The sequence below is a fragment of the Penicillium psychrosexuale genome (genome assembly GCF_028828465.1).
Source record: "Penicillium psychrosexuale strain IBT 29551 chromosome Unknown utg000003l, whole genome shotgun sequence".
Lineage (NCBI taxonomy): Eukaryota > Fungi > Ascomycota > Eurotiomycetes > Eurotiales > Aspergillaceae > Penicillium > Penicillium psychrosexuale.
Genome location: NW_026643188.1, coordinates 2,548,783 through 2,566,366, shown reverse-complemented (window position 1 = coordinate 2,566,366; position 17,584 = coordinate 2,548,783). Strand labels below are relative to the sequence as shown.

The 17,584-nt window shown below is 50.9% G+C and overlaps 9 protein-coding genes across 9 annotated transcripts; 4 read left to right on the top strand and 5 right to left on the bottom strand.

Moving 5' to 3' along the window:
• Positions 1-173: 173 nt before the first annotated feature.
• N7518_004896 (acyl-CoA dehydrogenase family protein) lies at positions 174-1,679 on the bottom strand (the record flags this gene model as incomplete). The annotated part of the gene is made up of 4 exons (XM_057185823.1): positions 174-307; positions 362-969; positions 1,024-1,274; positions 1,347-1,679. The coding sequence occupies 4 exons, from the start codon at positions 1,677-1,679 to the stop codon at positions 174-176; spliced, it is 1,326 nt and encodes a 441-aa protein (XP_057042593.1).
• Positions 1,680-2,160: 481 nt separating this feature from the next.
• On the top strand, positions 2,161-5,301 carry N7518_004895 (sulfite reductase subunit alpha; the record flags this gene model as incomplete). Its single annotated transcript, XM_057185822.1, has 1 exon — positions 2,161-5,301. The coding sequence occupies one exon, from the start codon at positions 2,161-2,163 to the stop codon at positions 5,299-5,301; it is 3,141 nt and encodes a 1,046-aa protein (XP_057042592.1).
• Positions 5,302-5,625: 324 nt separating this feature from the next.
• On the bottom strand, positions 5,626-6,936 carry N7518_004894 (tRNA methyltransferase TRM7; the record flags this gene model as incomplete). Its single annotated transcript, XM_057185821.1, has 1 exon — positions 5,626-6,936. One exon carries the CDS (start codon positions 6,934-6,936, stop codon positions 5,626-5,628), a length of 1,311 nt encoding a protein of 436 aa, XP_057042591.1.
• Positions 6,937-7,136: 200 nt separating this feature from the next.
• Positions 7,137-9,573, top strand: mak5 (ATP-dependent RNA helicase MAK5; the record flags this gene model as incomplete). The annotated part of the gene is made up of 3 exons (XM_057185820.1): positions 7,137-7,376; positions 7,443-8,639; positions 8,695-9,573. The coding sequence occupies 3 exons, from the start codon at positions 7,137-7,139 to the stop codon at positions 9,571-9,573; spliced, it is 2,316 nt and encodes a 771-aa protein (XP_057042590.1).
• A 439-nt stretch (positions 9,574-10,012) lies between these two features.
• On the bottom strand, positions 10,013-10,786 carry N7518_004892 (alpha/beta hydrolase; the record flags this gene model as incomplete). The annotated part of the gene is made up of 1 exon (XM_057185819.1): positions 10,013-10,786. One exon carries the CDS (start codon positions 10,784-10,786, stop codon positions 10,013-10,015), a length of 774 nt encoding a protein of 257 aa, XP_057042589.1.
• A 737-nt stretch (positions 10,787-11,523) lies between these two features.
• N7518_004891 (URC4/urg3 family protein) lies at positions 11,524-12,987 on the top strand (the record flags this gene model as incomplete). Its single annotated transcript, XM_057185818.1, has 4 exons — positions 11,524-11,679; positions 11,750-12,077; positions 12,127-12,300; positions 12,359-12,987. 4 exons carry the CDS (start codon positions 11,524-11,526, stop codon positions 12,985-12,987), a joined length of 1,287 nt encoding a protein of 428 aa, XP_057042588.1.
• A 1,092-nt stretch (positions 12,988-14,079) lies between these two features.
• N7518_004890 (uncharacterized protein) lies at positions 14,080-14,790 on the bottom strand (the record flags this gene model as incomplete). Its single annotated transcript, XM_057185817.1, has 1 exon — positions 14,080-14,790. One exon carries the CDS (start codon positions 14,788-14,790, stop codon positions 14,080-14,082), a length of 711 nt encoding a protein of 236 aa, XP_057042587.1.
• Positions 14,791-15,538: 748 nt separating this feature from the next.
• On the top strand, positions 15,539-16,446 carry N7518_004889 (PaaI family thioesterase; the record flags this gene model as incomplete). Its single annotated transcript, XM_057185816.1, has 2 exons — positions 15,539-16,363; positions 16,420-16,446. 2 exons carry the CDS (start codon positions 15,539-15,541, stop codon positions 16,444-16,446), a joined length of 852 nt encoding a protein of 283 aa, XP_057042586.1.
• A 143-nt stretch (positions 16,447-16,589) lies between these two features.
• N7518_004888 (uncharacterized protein) lies at positions 16,590-17,455 on the bottom strand (the record flags this gene model as incomplete). The annotated part of the gene is made up of 4 exons (XM_057185815.1): positions 16,590-16,706; positions 16,784-17,242; positions 17,305-17,346; positions 17,402-17,455. The coding sequence occupies 4 exons, from the start codon at positions 17,453-17,455 to the stop codon at positions 16,590-16,592; spliced, it is 672 nt and encodes a 223-aa protein (XP_057042585.1).
• Positions 17,456-17,584: the final 129 nt, after the last annotated feature.

Here is a 17,584-nt window from a genome sequence, read left to right as displayed (position 1 = left end):
AGGAAAGTATTGGTTGATGGTTGCTATTCTTATTGCATAGTTGCTCTAAATATCAGTGAAAATGACAATCTAGCTTTCTTGCTCAGTACTGTGTAATGGCATAAATTCAAGTTCGAGTATATTATCCGAAGAAAGTCCGAGTAGTTGACACTCCGAAATTGTTTATAGCCAGATCAAATTTTGGCGTCTGGTGACAGCTTCTTCTCTTCAGCCTGATAGAGCTTGACCAATTGACGCACAGACAAATCAAGCAGCACGTCTTCTGACCCACCCGGAATACGGGCACCAGGAACATCACGAAGAATGGCTAGAGGCATAGTTAGCTTGTTCCAAGTACATATCAATACTCCGGCGAACATACCTTCGACCAATTCACCCTGACCAGATTTAGTAAATCCACTCCCTCCAAACAACAACACGGCTGTTTGGGCACACTCATTCAAAACCATAGCAGACTTTGCTTTAGCCAGGGCCGTCAAACCACCAAGTTGGCGGTCACCTTCCTCTTTGCTGAGATGGGCCAATTGGTACAGGATCTGCTCAACCCACGCCCACATGGATTCAAGCTCGGCGCCTGCCTTAGCTAGACGGTGGCGGACCACGGGTTGGTCCATAAGTGTCTTTCCAAAAGCCTCACGCTTGAGGCAGTATGAAAAAGCGGCAGAAAGGGCCACACGAGCCTGCCGAGTAACTCCAACGGCAATAACAAGTCGCTCATGGTTGAAGTTGGTCATGATGATACGCATGCCGTCTCCTTCTTTACCAATAATGTTTGATACAGGAACCTTGACGTCGTCGAGCTCAATGTATGTGGTCCCGCCTGTGATCTGACCTGAGACTTTGAGTCGGCGCATTGAGACACCGGGGTGGCCCTTTAGAGGCACAACCAAAACCGAAAGGCCCACGGCTCCTGGTCCACCGGTTCGCACGGCCATGGTCGCATAATCCGACCAGATACCATTCGTGATCCTGGATATTGGTGTCAGCTCATAGCTTTATTATTACTGTAGAGTTATCTCTTACCATTTCTTTGATCCGTTCAGGATGTAGTGCTGTCCATCGGCACTCTTGACAGCTGTTGTGGTGATATTTGCGACATCACTACCAGCCTCGGGCTCTGTGATAGCAATGCAGCCTCGCTTCTTACCTGTGAGGAGCTCAGGCAAGAACCGCTCTTGCAGCTCAGTACTGCCAAATTTGTAGATTGGTGCAATTCCAAAAGCGAACCCAGCATTCAGAGAGCCGGAGGGGCCACTGAGACCGGAACGGGCCATCTATTAGCAAACCATCGGTCAATTACCCAGCAATTATAAAGCGTAGTTAGATAGCTGATGCTCATGGCGTACCTCATCACAGTAAATTCCAGTGTAGATATAGTCCCAGTCTTCAACCTTGACTCCCATGATATCGTGAATTCCCAATCGCTTCAGCCAGTCCACGGGTAATGGGGCTGGCATGTTGGGCAACAGCATATCATGCTTGCAGAATGTGTGGAAGACATGCTCGGGGACTGTACCTTCACGCTCCCACTTCAACGCATACTGAATCAAGTTTTCTGTTGCAAATTTACGACATGCTTGTTGAAAGCGGCGGTGGGCAGGCGTAATGTAGGGAGAAGGGAGGCCACGAATGTAAGGCGGCTCTGAGAACGGGATAGGATTTGGTGTGTTATATGCCATGATGGAAGACTCGATAAAGAGATTTGTTATCAGAAAATGTAGCTGAAAATAAGCATTGAACTATGTATATATGCGTACTCCGTATGGTGTTTACATATCAAGATCAATATTCTATGAGGGGTTCTCCGCATTCTGGGGTAAGGTGACCCGAGGCTCGGTGCGGTAGATCGGCCCCGTGCACAAGTATGCACAAGTATGCACAGGAATACACATCACGTGGTTGGTGCATTATTTCATGACATAATCTCGGGCTTCAGGCACGGCCGATGCTCCGAAAGCGGGCGCCACTTTTGACCGCCTTGAAAAATCTTATCGCCCGATAACAAGCACGCAATTTACACTAACCGCTTTGGGCAAGTTACCTGGGGTTTTTTTCTCTATAACCAAGCCATGAAGAGGGGACATTCTCTTTCTCCCCACCTTCTTCTTTGTTTTTTGTCTTAATAGATATCGGTCCTATATCCGGTGTCAAGAAGAAGTCATGGGTTCATCAGTTCCAGGTCTGTCGGCCTTGAGTGGCCCGACATATGTTACAGCCCAGACACTCATTCAGCAAGTCGCATACTTGCTGAGTGACAAGGTCTTCTCCTACTCGCCGGAAACTTTCGATCTTGATGCTGCTCTCAAGGAATGGACCTTGAAGGGCGAGACTAATGCCAATGGCGAGTCTCCCTCAGTCAAGACTCTGGAAACCCGGCAGGGTGCCGGCAACATGGCTCTTGGCTACCTTTTCTCTCAGGACTTTGATCTGAAGAAGCGCCACATCCCCCAGGGTATCGTTGCTTCTTCAGCAACCCTCCCTTATATGCGCTCCGCATTGGAGCAACTCTCTTTGCTCTACTCCGTCGCTAGCCCAGTCGCTGCACATGTCGCCGCCGTAGACTACGCCGGCGAGGATGGCCTAGTCTCTGACTATGCCTCTGCTCTCTCCCTGGCTGAGGATCTCGGTCTGGGTCTAGTCTCCAGCGGTTCTGCTCATGAGTCCCAGCACATGGCTCTCTTTACCACGTTGCTCGCCTCAGTCCTCCCCTCGATCCACATCTATGATGGCGTTCGTGTTGGCCGTGATACCACTCGGGTCATTGATGTCCTCGACAAGGATGGACTGACTCGCACCTATGAGACCGTCCGCAAGACACTCGATGAGTCCCGCAACCGTCACCTCGACGCCCAAGGCAAGGTTTTGGATCTGCTGAAGACCCTGAACGGTGAGCTCGGAACCGACTACAGTGCTTTTGAGTACCACGGTCACTCCGAGCCCACCTCTGTACTGATCGCCTTTGGCACTGTCGAGGCTACTCTGACCGCCCAAATCGCACGCTCTCTCGCGAAGGATGGTATCTGTGTCGGTGTTGTGAATGTCCGGGTCTACCGCCCCTTCATCGAGGAGGAGTTCCTGCGCGTTCTTCCCCAGTCCACCAAGACTGTCGCAGTTCTCGGCCAGGTCGCCTCTGAGCAAGCTGTTCAGGAAGAGGGCATCCACTCCGCTCTCTATGAAGATGTGCTTGCTTCTTTGACTTTCGCTACTGGCCGTGATCACAATCCTGCTTGTGTTGAGATCAAGTACCCCCGCTCCCAGCGCTGGGATCTTATTTCCACCGCCGCTGTATTCCAGCGCGTGTATGACCAGCCTATTCTCACCGTCGGCGGTGAAACCAACACTTCGCTGCAGTTGCTGGACCCTGCGTCTGTGCAGGAATACACTTTCTGGGATGTTGACACCTCCGTTACCGAGACAGCCGCTCAGATTTTGAGCCAGGCTCTTGGCGTCGACTCGGCCAGCAACGTCACCCTCAGCAAGACTCACGACAATCTCGTCCAGGGTGGTGCCATCCGTGTTGACATCCGCAAGAGTGCTAAGATTGTTGATGCACCCTACGCGGTAACCAGTGCCGACGTCACTTACGTTGGCAACATCTCGCTGCTCAACGATGTTGATGTTCTGGCTTCTGTCAAGGATAACGCCAAGGTGATTGTGAATGCCCCGGGCATCAAGGATGAGGATTTGGAGAAAAAGCTTCCTGCTACCTTCAAGCAGGCCGTCGTCCAGCGTGGCATCTCCGTCTTCGTTGTCGACCCATCTGCTATCGAGGACTCGTCTCTGGACGCTTTTGTTCTCCAGGCTTCGTTCATTCGCGTCGCTTTCCCTACCCAGGAAGCGCTGGCAATCAAGAAGCTGTTCCCGATCACCGGTCATGCCGAGGCCCTGTTCGATGTCATCAAAGATCTCGAGAAGCTGCTCCGCCAGATCGAGGTTCCCGAGTCTTGGAAGGAGCCCGATGGCGTAAGCGAGGCCGTTCAGCTCCCCAAGGACATCATCGCCAACAGCTTTGTTTCCTTCGAGAAGGACGAGTCTGAGCCACCCACTCTTCTCAAGGACTGGCAGACCGCGGTACGCGGCCTTGCGTTCAAGGAGGCTTATGGCACGAGGGATGCCCTCCGCCCCGATCTTGCTCACAAGACTTTCACTGTCCGCGTCAAGGAGAACCGACGTCTCACCCCTACTACCTATGATCGTAACATCTTCCACATCGAGTTCGATATCGGCGAGACTGGTCTGAAGTACGATATTGGCGAAGCTCTCGGTATCCATGCCGAGAACGATCCCGAGGACGTTAAGAATTTCATTGCGTTCTACGGCTTGGACCCGGACGCGATTGTCGAGGTTCCCAGCCGCGAGGACCCTGCCGTTTTGGAGAACCGCACAGTCTACCAGGCTCTGGTCCAGAACATCGACATCTTTGGTCGCCCACCCAAGCGCTTTTACGAGGCCCTTGCTGAATTTGCTTCTGACGAGAAGGAAAAGACCGACTTGCTCACCCTGGGTGGTCCCGACGGTGCCACTGAGTTCAAGCGTCGCGCGGAAGTTGACAAAATCACCTTCGCCGACATCCTGCTCGAGTACCCCTCCGCCCACCCCGACTTCCACGAGATCGTCCGCATCATCGGTCCCCTCAAGCGCCGTGAGTACTCGATCGCCTCGTGCCAGAAGGTGACCCCGACCTCGGTGGCCCTGATGATTGTCGCCGTGAACTGGGTCGACCCCAACGGCCGCGACCGCTTCGGTCTGGCCACCCGCTACCTGAGCCGCCTCGAAGTCGGCTCCCAGATCACCGTCAGTGTCAAGTCCAGCGTCATGAAGCTGCCTCCCAAATCCACCCAGCCTATTATCATGGCCGGTCTTGGTACCGGTCTCGCACCGTTCCGTGCCTTCGTCCAGCACCGTGCCCTTGAGAAGGCTCAGGGCAAGGAGATTGGCGCTGTCTTGCTGTACATGGGCTCTCGTCACCAGCGGGAGGAGTACTGCTACGGCGAGGAGTGGGAGGCTTACCAGGAGGCTGGGGTCATCACTCTGCTCGGCGCTGCTTTCTCTCGTGATCAACCTGAGAAAATTTATATCCAGGACCGTATGCGCCAGACACTGCCCGAGATCATCCAGGCCTACATTCGTGAGGAGGGTGCTTTCTACCTGTGCGGTCCCACTTGGCCCGTGCCCGATGTCACCGCTGTTCTGGAGGAGGCTATTGCCACCGAAGCCAGGAGGAACGGTAAGAAGGTTGAGACTCGCAAGGAGATTGAGAAGCTGAAGGACGACGAGCGTTATGTCCTGGAGGTCTACTAGACTCTGTTGTTTCGTTTTTCGCATGGCATGGTTGCACGATTGGCATATCTTTGCTTTTATTCCCCCCTCATTGTATTTAGATCCTGATTCGGGCTAGCGCACCAGCCTTGGAAGACTTCAAAAATGCATTTAGAATTTCAACATCTTGAATCAATCTCTCCTCAATTGAGATATTTTAGTGATTAAAAGTATATATAATTCAATGGAATGTATTTGGGTATCTGCTTCGAAGACAGCCTTCCTAGCATGACCTTCGAAAATGCTATGTCGTGTCTATGTCGTCTATACATACAACTTTTTCTTGAAACTCATTTAACGTAACAATTAAACATGACGAATGGGTCCATACTTGGTCTTGCCATATGCACCACCCTTTTCCTTCCTCAATTCCAATGCTCGACGATATGGTGGTGCAGTGGGTGGCTGAACAGGATCCAGATTAACATAGTCCGGAGGTAGGGTGTATGATGCATCAGAATCCCAAGCGGAAAGATCACCACAAGCAATGAACGACGGAATCCACCGATTCTCAACCGCGAACTTGTTGGACAGTTTCTGGGGTTGGGCCTGGTCTTGTGGTTTTGTGGTTTGAAGGTGACGGACTTCAATAGAGTGATTGGGCGCAGGAGTGCTAATTCCCGCGGGTTGCGCCGCAGTATTTCGGGGTTGTGTGTCCTGGCCGATTTCATCGCGGACTTCCACGCCCACATTGCCGTCTTCTGACACGGCTACTGGAGCTGCGGCTCCGCCGAAGAGTGGATTTTTCAATGCGGCCATACCGACCACCCCGCTATCAGTAACGGGTGGAATGAAGCCTTCGCAGACCACGAATGCCTCCAAGCTACTAGCGCGACTACTGCGCGGCTTCGCGACGCTGACGCGCTCAAAGACGGTCCGCAGTTGCGCGTAGAGAAGGTCTACATCGCGGCCACGGAAGATCTTGGCGACGAACTTGCCGCCTGGTCGGAGAACACCCATAGCAAGGTTTAGTGCTGCGTAGAGGAGTTGTGATTGAATATAAATGTCCAGGTCGTGTAGACCTGTTACATCCGGGGCGCCGTCGGAGATGACCAGGTCAACGGGGTGAGGTTGTCTGATAGCCTCTGTGACAGATTGTGGGGAGTCGGAGGATGTGGATGGTTGTTCGTATGCTTCTGGGTCAAGAGCGCGCAAGAGAAGAGGGATCGTAGAGGGGTGCGTGATATCAGCTTTGAGTGTTGTGATACCTTCGAGCGGTGCCATTGGTTGGAGATCGATGGATACGATCTTGACATTCTTTCGGGGCTTTAATTCAGAGCTCGAAGAAGGCTCATCGCATTCCATTTTATCGTCATCGTCATCGCCCGTCGTTGTCTCTGCGCCCTCCAATCCCTGTTGTTCTTTCCGCTTTTTCTCGAGCCATGCCCGCCGCCCGAAGCTTTCGCCCTTTATCAAAACACGGCTGAGTACTTGGCTCCAACTTCCAGGTGCAGCGCACAAATCCACGACTCTCGTCACATTGTCCGGGTTCTCGTGCTCGAATAGGTCGAATCGCTCGTCAATCTGGATAAGTTTGAACGCAGAACGGGCGCGCCAATTTTGCTCCTTGGCGAGACGATAATAAGCATCGCGCTTGTCCTTGGATGATTTACCCATCTTAAAAAATGGCTGCTTAGGCGCAATTGTCTGTCAAAGTGGGTTAATTTTGCGGCGAACGTGGGGACTGAAAAGATAAGATTCTAAAGGCGGACTAAAGTTTCTGCCGCTTTTTTTCTTTGCGAATTCTCCCCGACGGCGTAATTAGATCACTTGTCTACCGGAACACACTGTAATACTCAAGAATTACTCAGTTCATAATGGGTCAAAAGCGAGCACGCGACCCCAAAGCCCAGGTGACTGAGGCAAACAAACGCAAGAAGGCAGTCAAGTCTGACAAGGCTTCAAGCGACGATCATGGCTCTCTCGGTGTTGAGGACCTCAACTGGAAAGAAGTTGCTATGCCAGATCGAATGGATGATGCAGAAGGTTTCTTTGGACTAGAAGAGATTGAGGGTGTGGATATCATAAAACAGAGCGACGGAGGTGTTCATTTCAAGGTATGAAATTGCATGTTTTGCTTGATCATGTTGAACTAAATGCTAATATCTATGGTTGGGTGGTAGGCCAAGTCTGGCAAGCCAACAAAATCGATTATCAAACCCCCGTCCGAAGATGACGGAGACGAATGGGGTGGTTTTAGCGATGAGGACTCGTCCAAAAAGTCACCTACCATCGAGAAGGCTCCCACTACAACTCAAGTGAAGGAAGATAAGAAGTCGAAGAAGGACAAGAAGAAGGAGCAAAACAAAGCCATGAAGGAAGAGAAAAAGTCCAAAGAACAAAAGCCTAAGGAGCAAAAGTCTAAAGAGTCCAAACCTGGTCAGAACCAGAACATCAAGGCCGGGCTCTCATTCACGGCTCTGGATGATGTCGAAGAGGACGAAGGTGTGGACGTGTCGGCTTGGGATGGCCTTAATCTTTCGCCAGAGACCTTTACGGCTCTTTCGAAAATGAAGTTCAGCTCCCCGTCGGCCATTCAAAAAGCCAGTATTCCTCTCATTCTCGATGGGCACGATGTTGTTGGAAAGGCCTCTACAGGTTCCGGTAAAACATTGGCATTCGGTATTCCGATTATCGAACATTATTTGGACAAGAGAGGAAAACAAGAGGAACAGTCCGAACAGTCTGAAAAGAACAAATCCCCGATTGCATTGATTCTATCTCCCACTCGAGAGCTGGCGCATCAGCTTGGAAAGCACATCGGAGAGCTCATTGCCAATTCCCCGGACACTAATGCGCGGATCGCTCTTATCACCGGTGGTATGTCTATTCAGAAGCAACAGAGACAACTTGCCACTGCAGATATTGTCATTGGAACTCCCGGCCGAGTGTGGGAGATCCTAAGCACAGGAACGGGATTGATCCGCAAAATGCAGAAAATCCAGTTCCTAGTCGTTGACGAGGCGGACAGACTGCTGAGTGAAGGTCATTTCAAGGAGATGGAAGATATCCTTAATGCACTAGACAAACATCAAGCCGGAGATATTGCAGACATGGACCAGGAAGAAGAGGACGAGGAGCCATCCCAAAGGCAGACTCTTGTCTTCTCGGCCACATTCCACAAGGATCTTCAACAAAAGCTAGCAGGCAAAAGCCGCTGGGCAAGTAGTGATATGTTGGACAACAAAGCGTCTATGGAGTACCTTCTCAAGAAGCTGAATTTCCGCGAAGAGAAGCCCAAGTTCGTCGATGTGAACCCGGAGTCACAGATGGCCATTGGACTCAAGGAAGGAATTGTCGAATGCCCTGCTATGGAAAAGGTAAGACACTTTCTTTTTAGACCACTCGTATCCTGATACTAATTCAAATGATCAGGATCTCTATCTCTACTCCGTTCTTCTCTACTATCCCAAGAACCGCACAATTGTGTTTACAAACTCCATCTCCGCTGTCCGCCGCATCACTCAGCTTTTGCAGGCTCTTCAACTTCCTGTGTTCGCACTTCACTCAAATATGGCCCAGAAAGCCCGACTCCGTTCCATCGAACGTTTCTCATCTCCTACTGCTAACCCAAGCTCAATTCTTGTCGCCACCGACGTCGCTGCCCGTGGTTTGGATATCAAGGGCATCAATTGCGTCATCCACTACCACGTTCCCCGCACAGCAGACGCCTACGTTCACCGATCCGGTCGTACTGCTCGTGCCGGTGAGTCCGGAAAGAGTATCCTCATCTGTGCTCCCGAGGAGGTTGTCGGTGTTGCCCGTCTCGCCGGCAAGGTCCATACTAAGAAAGCGAGGAAGGCCGGCGACCCCGACGGACCTAGCAAGAAGATCGCTCTCGAGTCTCTCGACATTGATCGCCGAGTGGTTGCCCGCCTCCGCCCCCGCATGGCTCTCGCCAAGCGAATTACCGACTCCACAATTGCTAAAGAGAAAGTCAACACCGAGGACAACTGGCTCCGCGCTGCGGCCGATGATCTCGGCGTTGAGTATGACAGTGACGAATTCGATCCGTCTAAGGGCAGAGGCCGTGGTCGTGGTGGTGGCCGCGAAAGACGTGACAAGGAGGCTAGCGAAGTGAGCAAGACCGAAATGGCCGGGCTTCGTGCGGAGCTTAAACAACAACTTTCCCAGCGAGTGAACATCGGTGTTAGCGAGAAGTATCTTACGGCCGGTCGCATTGACATCGATGCTCTTCTCCGTGGTGAGGGCAACGATGCGTTCCTGGGCCACCTTGACCCTCTGACATTCTAATTCGGAAATTACTGAAGCAATGGGGTTGTAAAAATGACAGTGTTGATTATTAGTCTATACCAAAATTACTGATATATACTTGACTCCTAAATGCTTCCAAAGTGCACAGCCCAACGTTATCGGGGAAGTCCGATATGTGTCAGATAACCTATCGGTGACAAAGGAATTCCCCAACGGCCGAGGATAAGTCGATGGCATTCGAGACACTTTGCCTAAAGATAACTAGTTTGCTGGGCATGCGGATAATGCCTGGCACTTAAGACCTTTCCCTTCCGTATTAGTGCTCACCTCTTGCCGCTTTTTGATCACTGGGTAAAACTGAGCACTCCCGACAATTGTCATCCACAGTTCTATTTTATCTTGGATCTGTCATGATTACAGTTCCTTGATATGGAGTTTATGGATCTAAGTCCTGGGATAAACTATTTTCAAACACCGTCTAAAGCTTGACAAAGCCCCCGGGAAGCACCCTATGTTCAAACCACGCCGTGGCAGTCTCTGCAAATAGCCGCGGATCCTGACGATTCCACGGATGTCGCATTTTCAAGTGCGTATACGCGATAGTCTCTTTATTCAGCTCTCTCCCGATCGCCATCAACTTCACAGCATCACCCGGGCTATCCTTTGTAGGCACTAACCCCCCTTTCCCCGCTGCAATAATCAGAGTGCGCGCAGGCCATGGTGATGGCCACTGTGTAGGATCCTCCGGTGATACAATCTGGCGACACAGGTCAAGTGTACAGACATTGGTATCAATACGTGGGATATCGGTACCATCCATTGCCCAGCTGATAAGAGACCGGCCGAGGCAGTTCTCCACCCGTGTCATCGCCCACGCTGCGTATGGGATATATGGCGTAAGTGACGTTTGAGGGAACATTCCAAACCCCGAGATGAAGACAGAGTTCACCACATCTGGTTCGGTACAGGCCAGGCGGACAGCGACCTGAGCACCCAGACTATGGCCGATAATGTGCGCCGAACCATTTGCGTATGTGCGGATCAGCTGGGCAATCTGTCGCGCTGCGAGATCCACTGAAAACGGCGCGCCGGCGGACTTGCCATGGCCCGGAAGATCTGGGACCAGGAGGTGGTAAGACGTGAGGTGGGGGATCACCAGATCCCAGTAGAGACCAGATACCAAGGCGCCATGGATTAGTACGACGGTGGTCTGGCCGGCGTTGTATGCAGTATGATACAGCTCGAGAGACATGGCCAAGTGATACGAGGACCAGTGGGGGACTCCGACCGACCGACAGCTGGTCGAATGTTAGAATGGGACCGCTAATTTTTAGCGCCTCTTGGCCCAGAGGAACATGTATTAATCCGAATTCCGAGAGCTCGGCGAATGTCAGACATCAGCGAATGTCGGGATTCTTTTAGGGGTTATAATACCCTAGTACAGAAGAAGATAGGATTTAGTGGTAAAGATAATACTGTACCTCGGTGGTGCCCGTGCACGATCGCCGATCCCGCAGTGGGGTTTGAAGTAAACAACCGTGGAAATCAACTACAACATATGTAGTAGCCTCGAAAGCGAATGGTTATGAAGTAACCCCCTACACCTGCTTATTCGAATATTTTAACCATGTAGGAGGTGATCAGTACTAAACGACCCTATAGGGGCTAATCCCTTCTGGGAATAGTGTTACCCCACTAATTGGACACTGAGCATCACTGAGTAATCAGCATCCAATGCGACCTCGAGCACTCACTGAGCATCAGTCATTCCACACGTGACTGAGCATGATCACTGATCTCCGTGCTGACATTTACTCAGTGACCCTGAGCCTGAGTACTCATAAAAGCGGCGGCAGATCAAATAGGAAAGCCCCACACGCCAAGATAAATGCGATACGTATAGATAAGTGCATAAGTTCCCCCGCTTTGGCTTGGAGTAAATAAAACACGTCTCTTGACCTGCAGAGTCACCTCTTCCATTCTCCCAACATGGATCCCCAAATTGAAGAACTATTAGGCCTAGAAGCCGTCCGTACAAGAGCCCATATTGTCCTCAAACTAGCCGAAGAGGATCGGTTGAATCATTTCAATTACCACCCCGAACGCATGGAAGATGCCACCGACTACGTACTTAAACTGATTCAGGTAGGGCTGGCACATATCCAGGCGCACACTTGCAATTCCAAGCATAAAAAAAGCTCACTCTCTATCATAGCGCGACTTCGGCCCTGACAGATATCACCTAATTCCGCCTCATGGACGCTGGCAGCATTTCGAAGTTGGCGGGGTTCCCCGCATAGCCACTCTTCTGGCTGAATGGGGTGAGGAGAAATGTGACACCACCGAAAAGACACGCAGGCTGATAGATCTTTTCTTCGTCTCTGTCCTTTTGGATGCCGGCGCTGGAGACTTTTGGAAATTCAAGGAGGCGCAAAGTGGTCTGACGCTGAATCGAAGCGAAGGTATTGCGGTGGCGGGCCTGCACATGTTCCTCAACGGCGACTTTGCTGGCCAGGACTCATCGGTGAAACACACCGTCAATGGTAAGCGGTTGCTCTTGTATTCGATGCGATATTGGCTGACTCGTGCTAGGCGATGCATTGCGAAATATCAATGTAGACATCTTATCCCGTGGACTCCAGGTCGACGATGCCAATCCCATGATCGGAGTAGCTGCACGTGCAGATATTCTCCGTAAACTCGGCAAGTCTTTGATGAACTTGAAGGATATTTTCGGACCCTCTGGCCGTCCTGGTAATCTTGTTGGTAAGTTCATACCACCGATGAGATCTAGAAAATCACTAAACAGTTCCTAAAAATCTAGATTACCTCATTTCAAAGTCCAATGACAGCGGAAAGCTCGATTACCGGGATCTTTGGAACGTGCTACAGCGCCTCCTGATTCCCATCTGGCCGTCTGATCGTACTCATGTTAATGGGCAGCCCATTGGCGATGCCTGGCCCCTGCGAGCACTTGCGCAGCAGGCTGGATCGGAGTCGAAACCCTACTCCAACATCCAACCATTCCATAAGCTGACTCAATGGCTAGGGTACTCGTTGATGGTACCGTTCTCTCGCCTGCTCTCGGTCTCATGGTCCAATACTGAGCTGGGAACTGGTCTGCCGGAGTACCGCAACGGAGGAATGCTCGTCGACATGGGAGTGCTAGAATTGAAGCCCGAGGCACTGCAGCGAGGGTTGAGCCTTTCGGGTGGTAGCTTGCCTTCGTTTGGTGCAGGCGATGATGAGATTGTGGAATGGCGAGCGATGACTGTTGCTCTCCTCGATGTGCTGCATACAAAGATTTTGGCTCGCTTGGATGGTGTCCAATTGTCTCTACCTCAAGTGTTGGAGGCGGGCTCTTGGAAAGCGGGTCGTGAGCTTGCAGCGGCTAAGCGTCCGGAGACAAAGTGTAGTCCCATCTTGAACTTTGGCGATGGTACCTTGTTCTAGAAGCTGTTTTGTCAGTATCAAATGCACCAATAGCTTTATTGGACTATATTCCATGTATTCGGCCTTCCCGGAATACATAGATTGTGGAGTCGGTAAAATACGGATCCAACTTTTCGGTCTATACTGTAGGTCAGCATCAAAGTCCGCTTTGTATTAGTTCTTGTATGCTCCTAGATATGCGAGATGTTAATCATTCACTTCCGGCAGAGTAGAAGTGACTATCATGATCTGCTTGCAGTGAGTTCATGAAAGCCGCAGCCGCCACAGCCGCCACAGCCGCTTTACATTTGCGAATACCAGCCAGCCTTTGGTTAATTGCTGCGCTTTATAAGTCAGTTTAGGACAATACACGCAAGCTCCAAAATGTCAACTCAAAGGCGACGTGAATTCATTCTCGCATCGTATGGTATCGTATCGTATTGTCGTATTGTGGGCGCATAACATTTGAAATGGGCCCACGAGGGCTCGACTCTGCTCTCCCTGCTTCCGAACCACAGCAGCGCTGTTGTCAGCCCATTCCAGCCTTGATGTGCCTCTTCGGTGCAATAAGAGTGTCGCAAGGGGCAGTTGAAATGAAAATGATATTGATCAAGTGATCATCGCAGCTCAAAAACAAACACGCTCAACACAAAAGGAAGGATACTCAATACAGCGGGACTACTCAATGAGTAGCCCCTGGCCCGGATGACAACTACGCCGAGCGAACCCAGCGCAGTGTCATCCTGCAGGCCGGAGTGACACAGCAAACGCCCCATGTCGCCGTCCAAATCGTACATCGTCAGCCTCCGCGGGCCAACTCAAACAAGAATCTCCTCCTCCCCCCAATTCCTCCCTACCCCTTCATCATTGTATTCGTGTCCCACCACGCTTGAGGTCAGCCGTGGTGGGACTGCAAGGCTGAGGAAGCCGATGAGGAAGTCGCCGCTCCTCTCACCGGCACCTAGATGATAAGGAAATGAGTTAGCAGTGAAGCAAATGTGAGTTGAAACGAATATGAGTTTGAAGTCATAGTAAGACTGAAGTGAAGCTGACTGGGCTCAGGAGAAAAGGAAATGTGAAGTATACCTTGCATTCAAGTAAGCATTTACTTGCCTACACCTCGTCGAGGTAGGCGTCCTCGTCAGCCTCATCCTCCTCATTTCCCTCCGCCATGATGGCATCCAGGCTGGCCTCCAGGCCCTGGCTGTTGCCATACGGGGCGGAGACCCCTTCATCCTCATCTGAGGGATCGTCGAGGTCCTCGTCCTCATCGAGGAATTCATCCACCACCTCGTGGTTTGGGGGTGGAGGGTTGGCTTCTGCCTCCTCGTCGGTCTCGTCGTCGGGCGGGGCGTACAACGGATTGAAGTCCGTTGGGTGGGGAGCGCGCCATTCATTTACGTGGGAGTGACCATTGGTCAATCCTCCATTGGGGGAAACGGGGCCGTCTTCGATGGCGATGGGGCGGATCAGAGGGGGGCCCCAGCGAGTACGGAAAGGTCTGTTGATCTGGGGGGCGTTGCTCACCCCAGAAGCAGAAGAGTTGTTGCCCTGGGGGATGTTGCCCACTGCAGAAGCAAGAGGATTATTTATCTGGGAGGGATTGTCCCCGCCAGAGCCGAAAGGGTTGTTGACAGTCTGGGGGGTATTGCCCACACCAGAAACGAAAGGATTGGTGATGGTCTGGGGGACACTACCCACGCCAGAGCCGAACGGGTTGGTGACTGTCTGGGCGACGTTGGTCACGCCAGAACCGAATGGGTTGCTGACAGTCTCGGGGCCAGAATCCTCGTCAGAAGAAGAGAGGTTAGTTTCGTCTACCATCTTGAGATCTTGAGATGATAAGATTGAGAGTCAATATTGAGATGAAGGCTAATAAAAGAGAAGAGACGGTATCCAAGCAGGATGACGATGATCTTTGATTGAAAAAGAGAAGGGGAGACGACGAGAATGATTGCTGCCATGAGACAACAGTTTTTCTGTGCTGCATGTTGACCCCCCAACGAGGAAGTTCCCCCATTGAAAACCACCATACTATGCTAATATAACAATACTACAACCTTTGATCTTCAGTCTTCGGTCTCCGTTGAATTACGTTGAATAATATACTGACATGGATCTACGGCTTCCTATAGTTCTCGGCATACCGAACTAAATCTCTTGGCATTACGGTCCGATCATCGGCTGTTCCAAGGCTTTGAGCCCCACTGTTGGTTCCAGCAGGGGAAAATCGGCCTTAAAAAAAAAAAGATAAGAAAAACCCTGGAAACAGAAACGGGACTAATCCAGAGGGTGGCGGGTCTATTCTTTAGATTACAAAACAATCCTCTTGTCATCATCGTCACTGCAGAAGTCTAAGTGTGGTATACTTCATATATCACCTAGCCTTGATCCAAACTACATATCAACACTAGGAATATCGACAAACTCACGAGCCGAGTAACTCGAGCCTGTTTTGCAGTATGTACGTACTTCGTGCCGTGCCTCGGTTCGGCATTCTAACAAGTCCCTCGAAATCCCCTTCTAACATGCATCACTAGAGTCAACATCAACTTCATACATACTTCCCAGAATGTCGCACATTTCACAAACAGCGCGTCGGCTGTTCCGGTCGCAACCCCTTTCAGCATTCAGAACATACTCGCCTGCGGCGCCTATTGCCCGTCTCCATGAACAACACCCAAACCGGTCGGCGGTCGTTCATGACCAAGCACTCCCTAGCCAAACCAACGCATCCCCATTACTGTCTCAGACCCAGTCATTGCACAACGAACGGACAGGCCTCGACAAACTTGTTTCCCATGTCCCTCTCGTCCAGAAACTGCGCGGAACCCAGAGCACCTACAAGGAAACACGTCCCCATCTTGCAATCCCGCCACACCTTAGACAGCATCACTTCGTGGGCGGCAGCTTGACTGGTGTAGGCAAGCTTGCATTCGCACCATATATGTGGCTCTCGACCGGCAAGTCTGGGGCAGGGACCGACAGTGCCGACCGAGCCAGCAGCGTTGTATCAGTATTCCATATCGGCCAGGACGTCTGTGGTCACCCTGGCTTTGTCCATGGTGGTCTCCTCACTGTTCTCTTCGATGAGGTGTTTGCGCGCTGTGTCTCTGCGGCTTTCCCCAGCGGGCTGGGCATGACGGCGAATCTTAATGTGGATTTCCGAAAGCCAGCTCTTCCCGACCGAATGTATGTGATGCGCACAAAGACGGTTAAGGTCGAGGGCAGGAAGGCCTGGGTTGAGGGCCGCATGACTTATCTTCCTTTGACCGTGCCCCTGTCTGCGGACGGGCATACCATTGTTCCTGATGCTAGTCTGCTGCATGAGGACAGTGAAGGCGCGGTAATGGTTGCTGAGGCTAAGGCTTTGTTTATTGAGCCCAAGTTTGCAGACGTAAGTTCTCCTTTGCTCTATCCGTATATGGTGGATTTGGCTAACATTTTTCACAGTCTATGGTGTCGGTTTATTCGAGCTAGAGTGTCTTTGTGTGGAAAGTTGATATCATGTCCCTGCGTTATACAGAGTTATAGAGTTTTAGATTCATAGAGTCAGTTATAGATAGATAGATAAGTAGAATGATTGATTCCTAATTTCCTCCTTGATTCTCGAAGACTGCTCATTAAGTACTCACGAAGTCAAACACAATTCTCCCACACATATATTCTCCCTTCGTCGTCATGATCACCCCTCGACGAGAGAAGTATCTCGAGTCCCCAAACATCTCAAATCCCCAAATCTGCAGCCCAAGTCAGTAAGCCTCTGGCTCCATTCAAATCATCCTAATAATAACCAACAATAAATCTAAAAACTGACCTGCTCAGCCGTCCAGCCAGACTTAACATTCCGCTCAAAGGTATGTACCCAAAGACCAGGCCCCTCCTCAGACATCCCACTCCAGTCCTCAACTAGAAAACCGGCGGATTTACTCCCATCCTCGCCGATCTCACCTCGTAAGTATTGCTTAATCTGGTCATTAGAATTGGCCGTCTGAAGCTCAAATTTAGGCCTTATGATTCCACCTGCGTCAATAACACCGTGGACGAATTCACTCTGTGCTTTGACCTCGCCGAAGAAGTAGTCCTCGTGGTCTAATACTTTCCAATCCAAGACGCGTTCTTCCTTGGTTGCGGCCAGCCCTGCTGTGGCTGTTTGGGTAAAGTCGATACTCGTAGATGGTTGGCTTGTTTCAGATGCTGATGTTTGGTATTGAGAGATGTGGATGTATATTGTTGCGAATCCGAATGCCTTGCGGAGCAACCAAGGTACTTTTTGCTATGAACAGTACGTGATGATCAGCTTAGGATTTGAAGTTGTAGAAACAGGTTATTTCGAACCAGTTTTAGAATAGGGTCTGCCTCGCTGGTCAGGTCCTTATTCTATGTACAGTAATCGATTAGAATATAGCATCTTCGAGGGGAATAGTATCATTACCAGGACCCAACGGCCGTTGAGACATTCGATAGTAATCTCCCGAGGGGCAGCCATGGCGTAGGGATGGATTTATTTCATTCAACACGGCAGTCTGATGAATATATCCGCGGGTGATCCATCGGTGATCTCGGAGGAATGTGAGATAGCCATTATATTTAATGGGGCAATTGATCCCTACGTCTT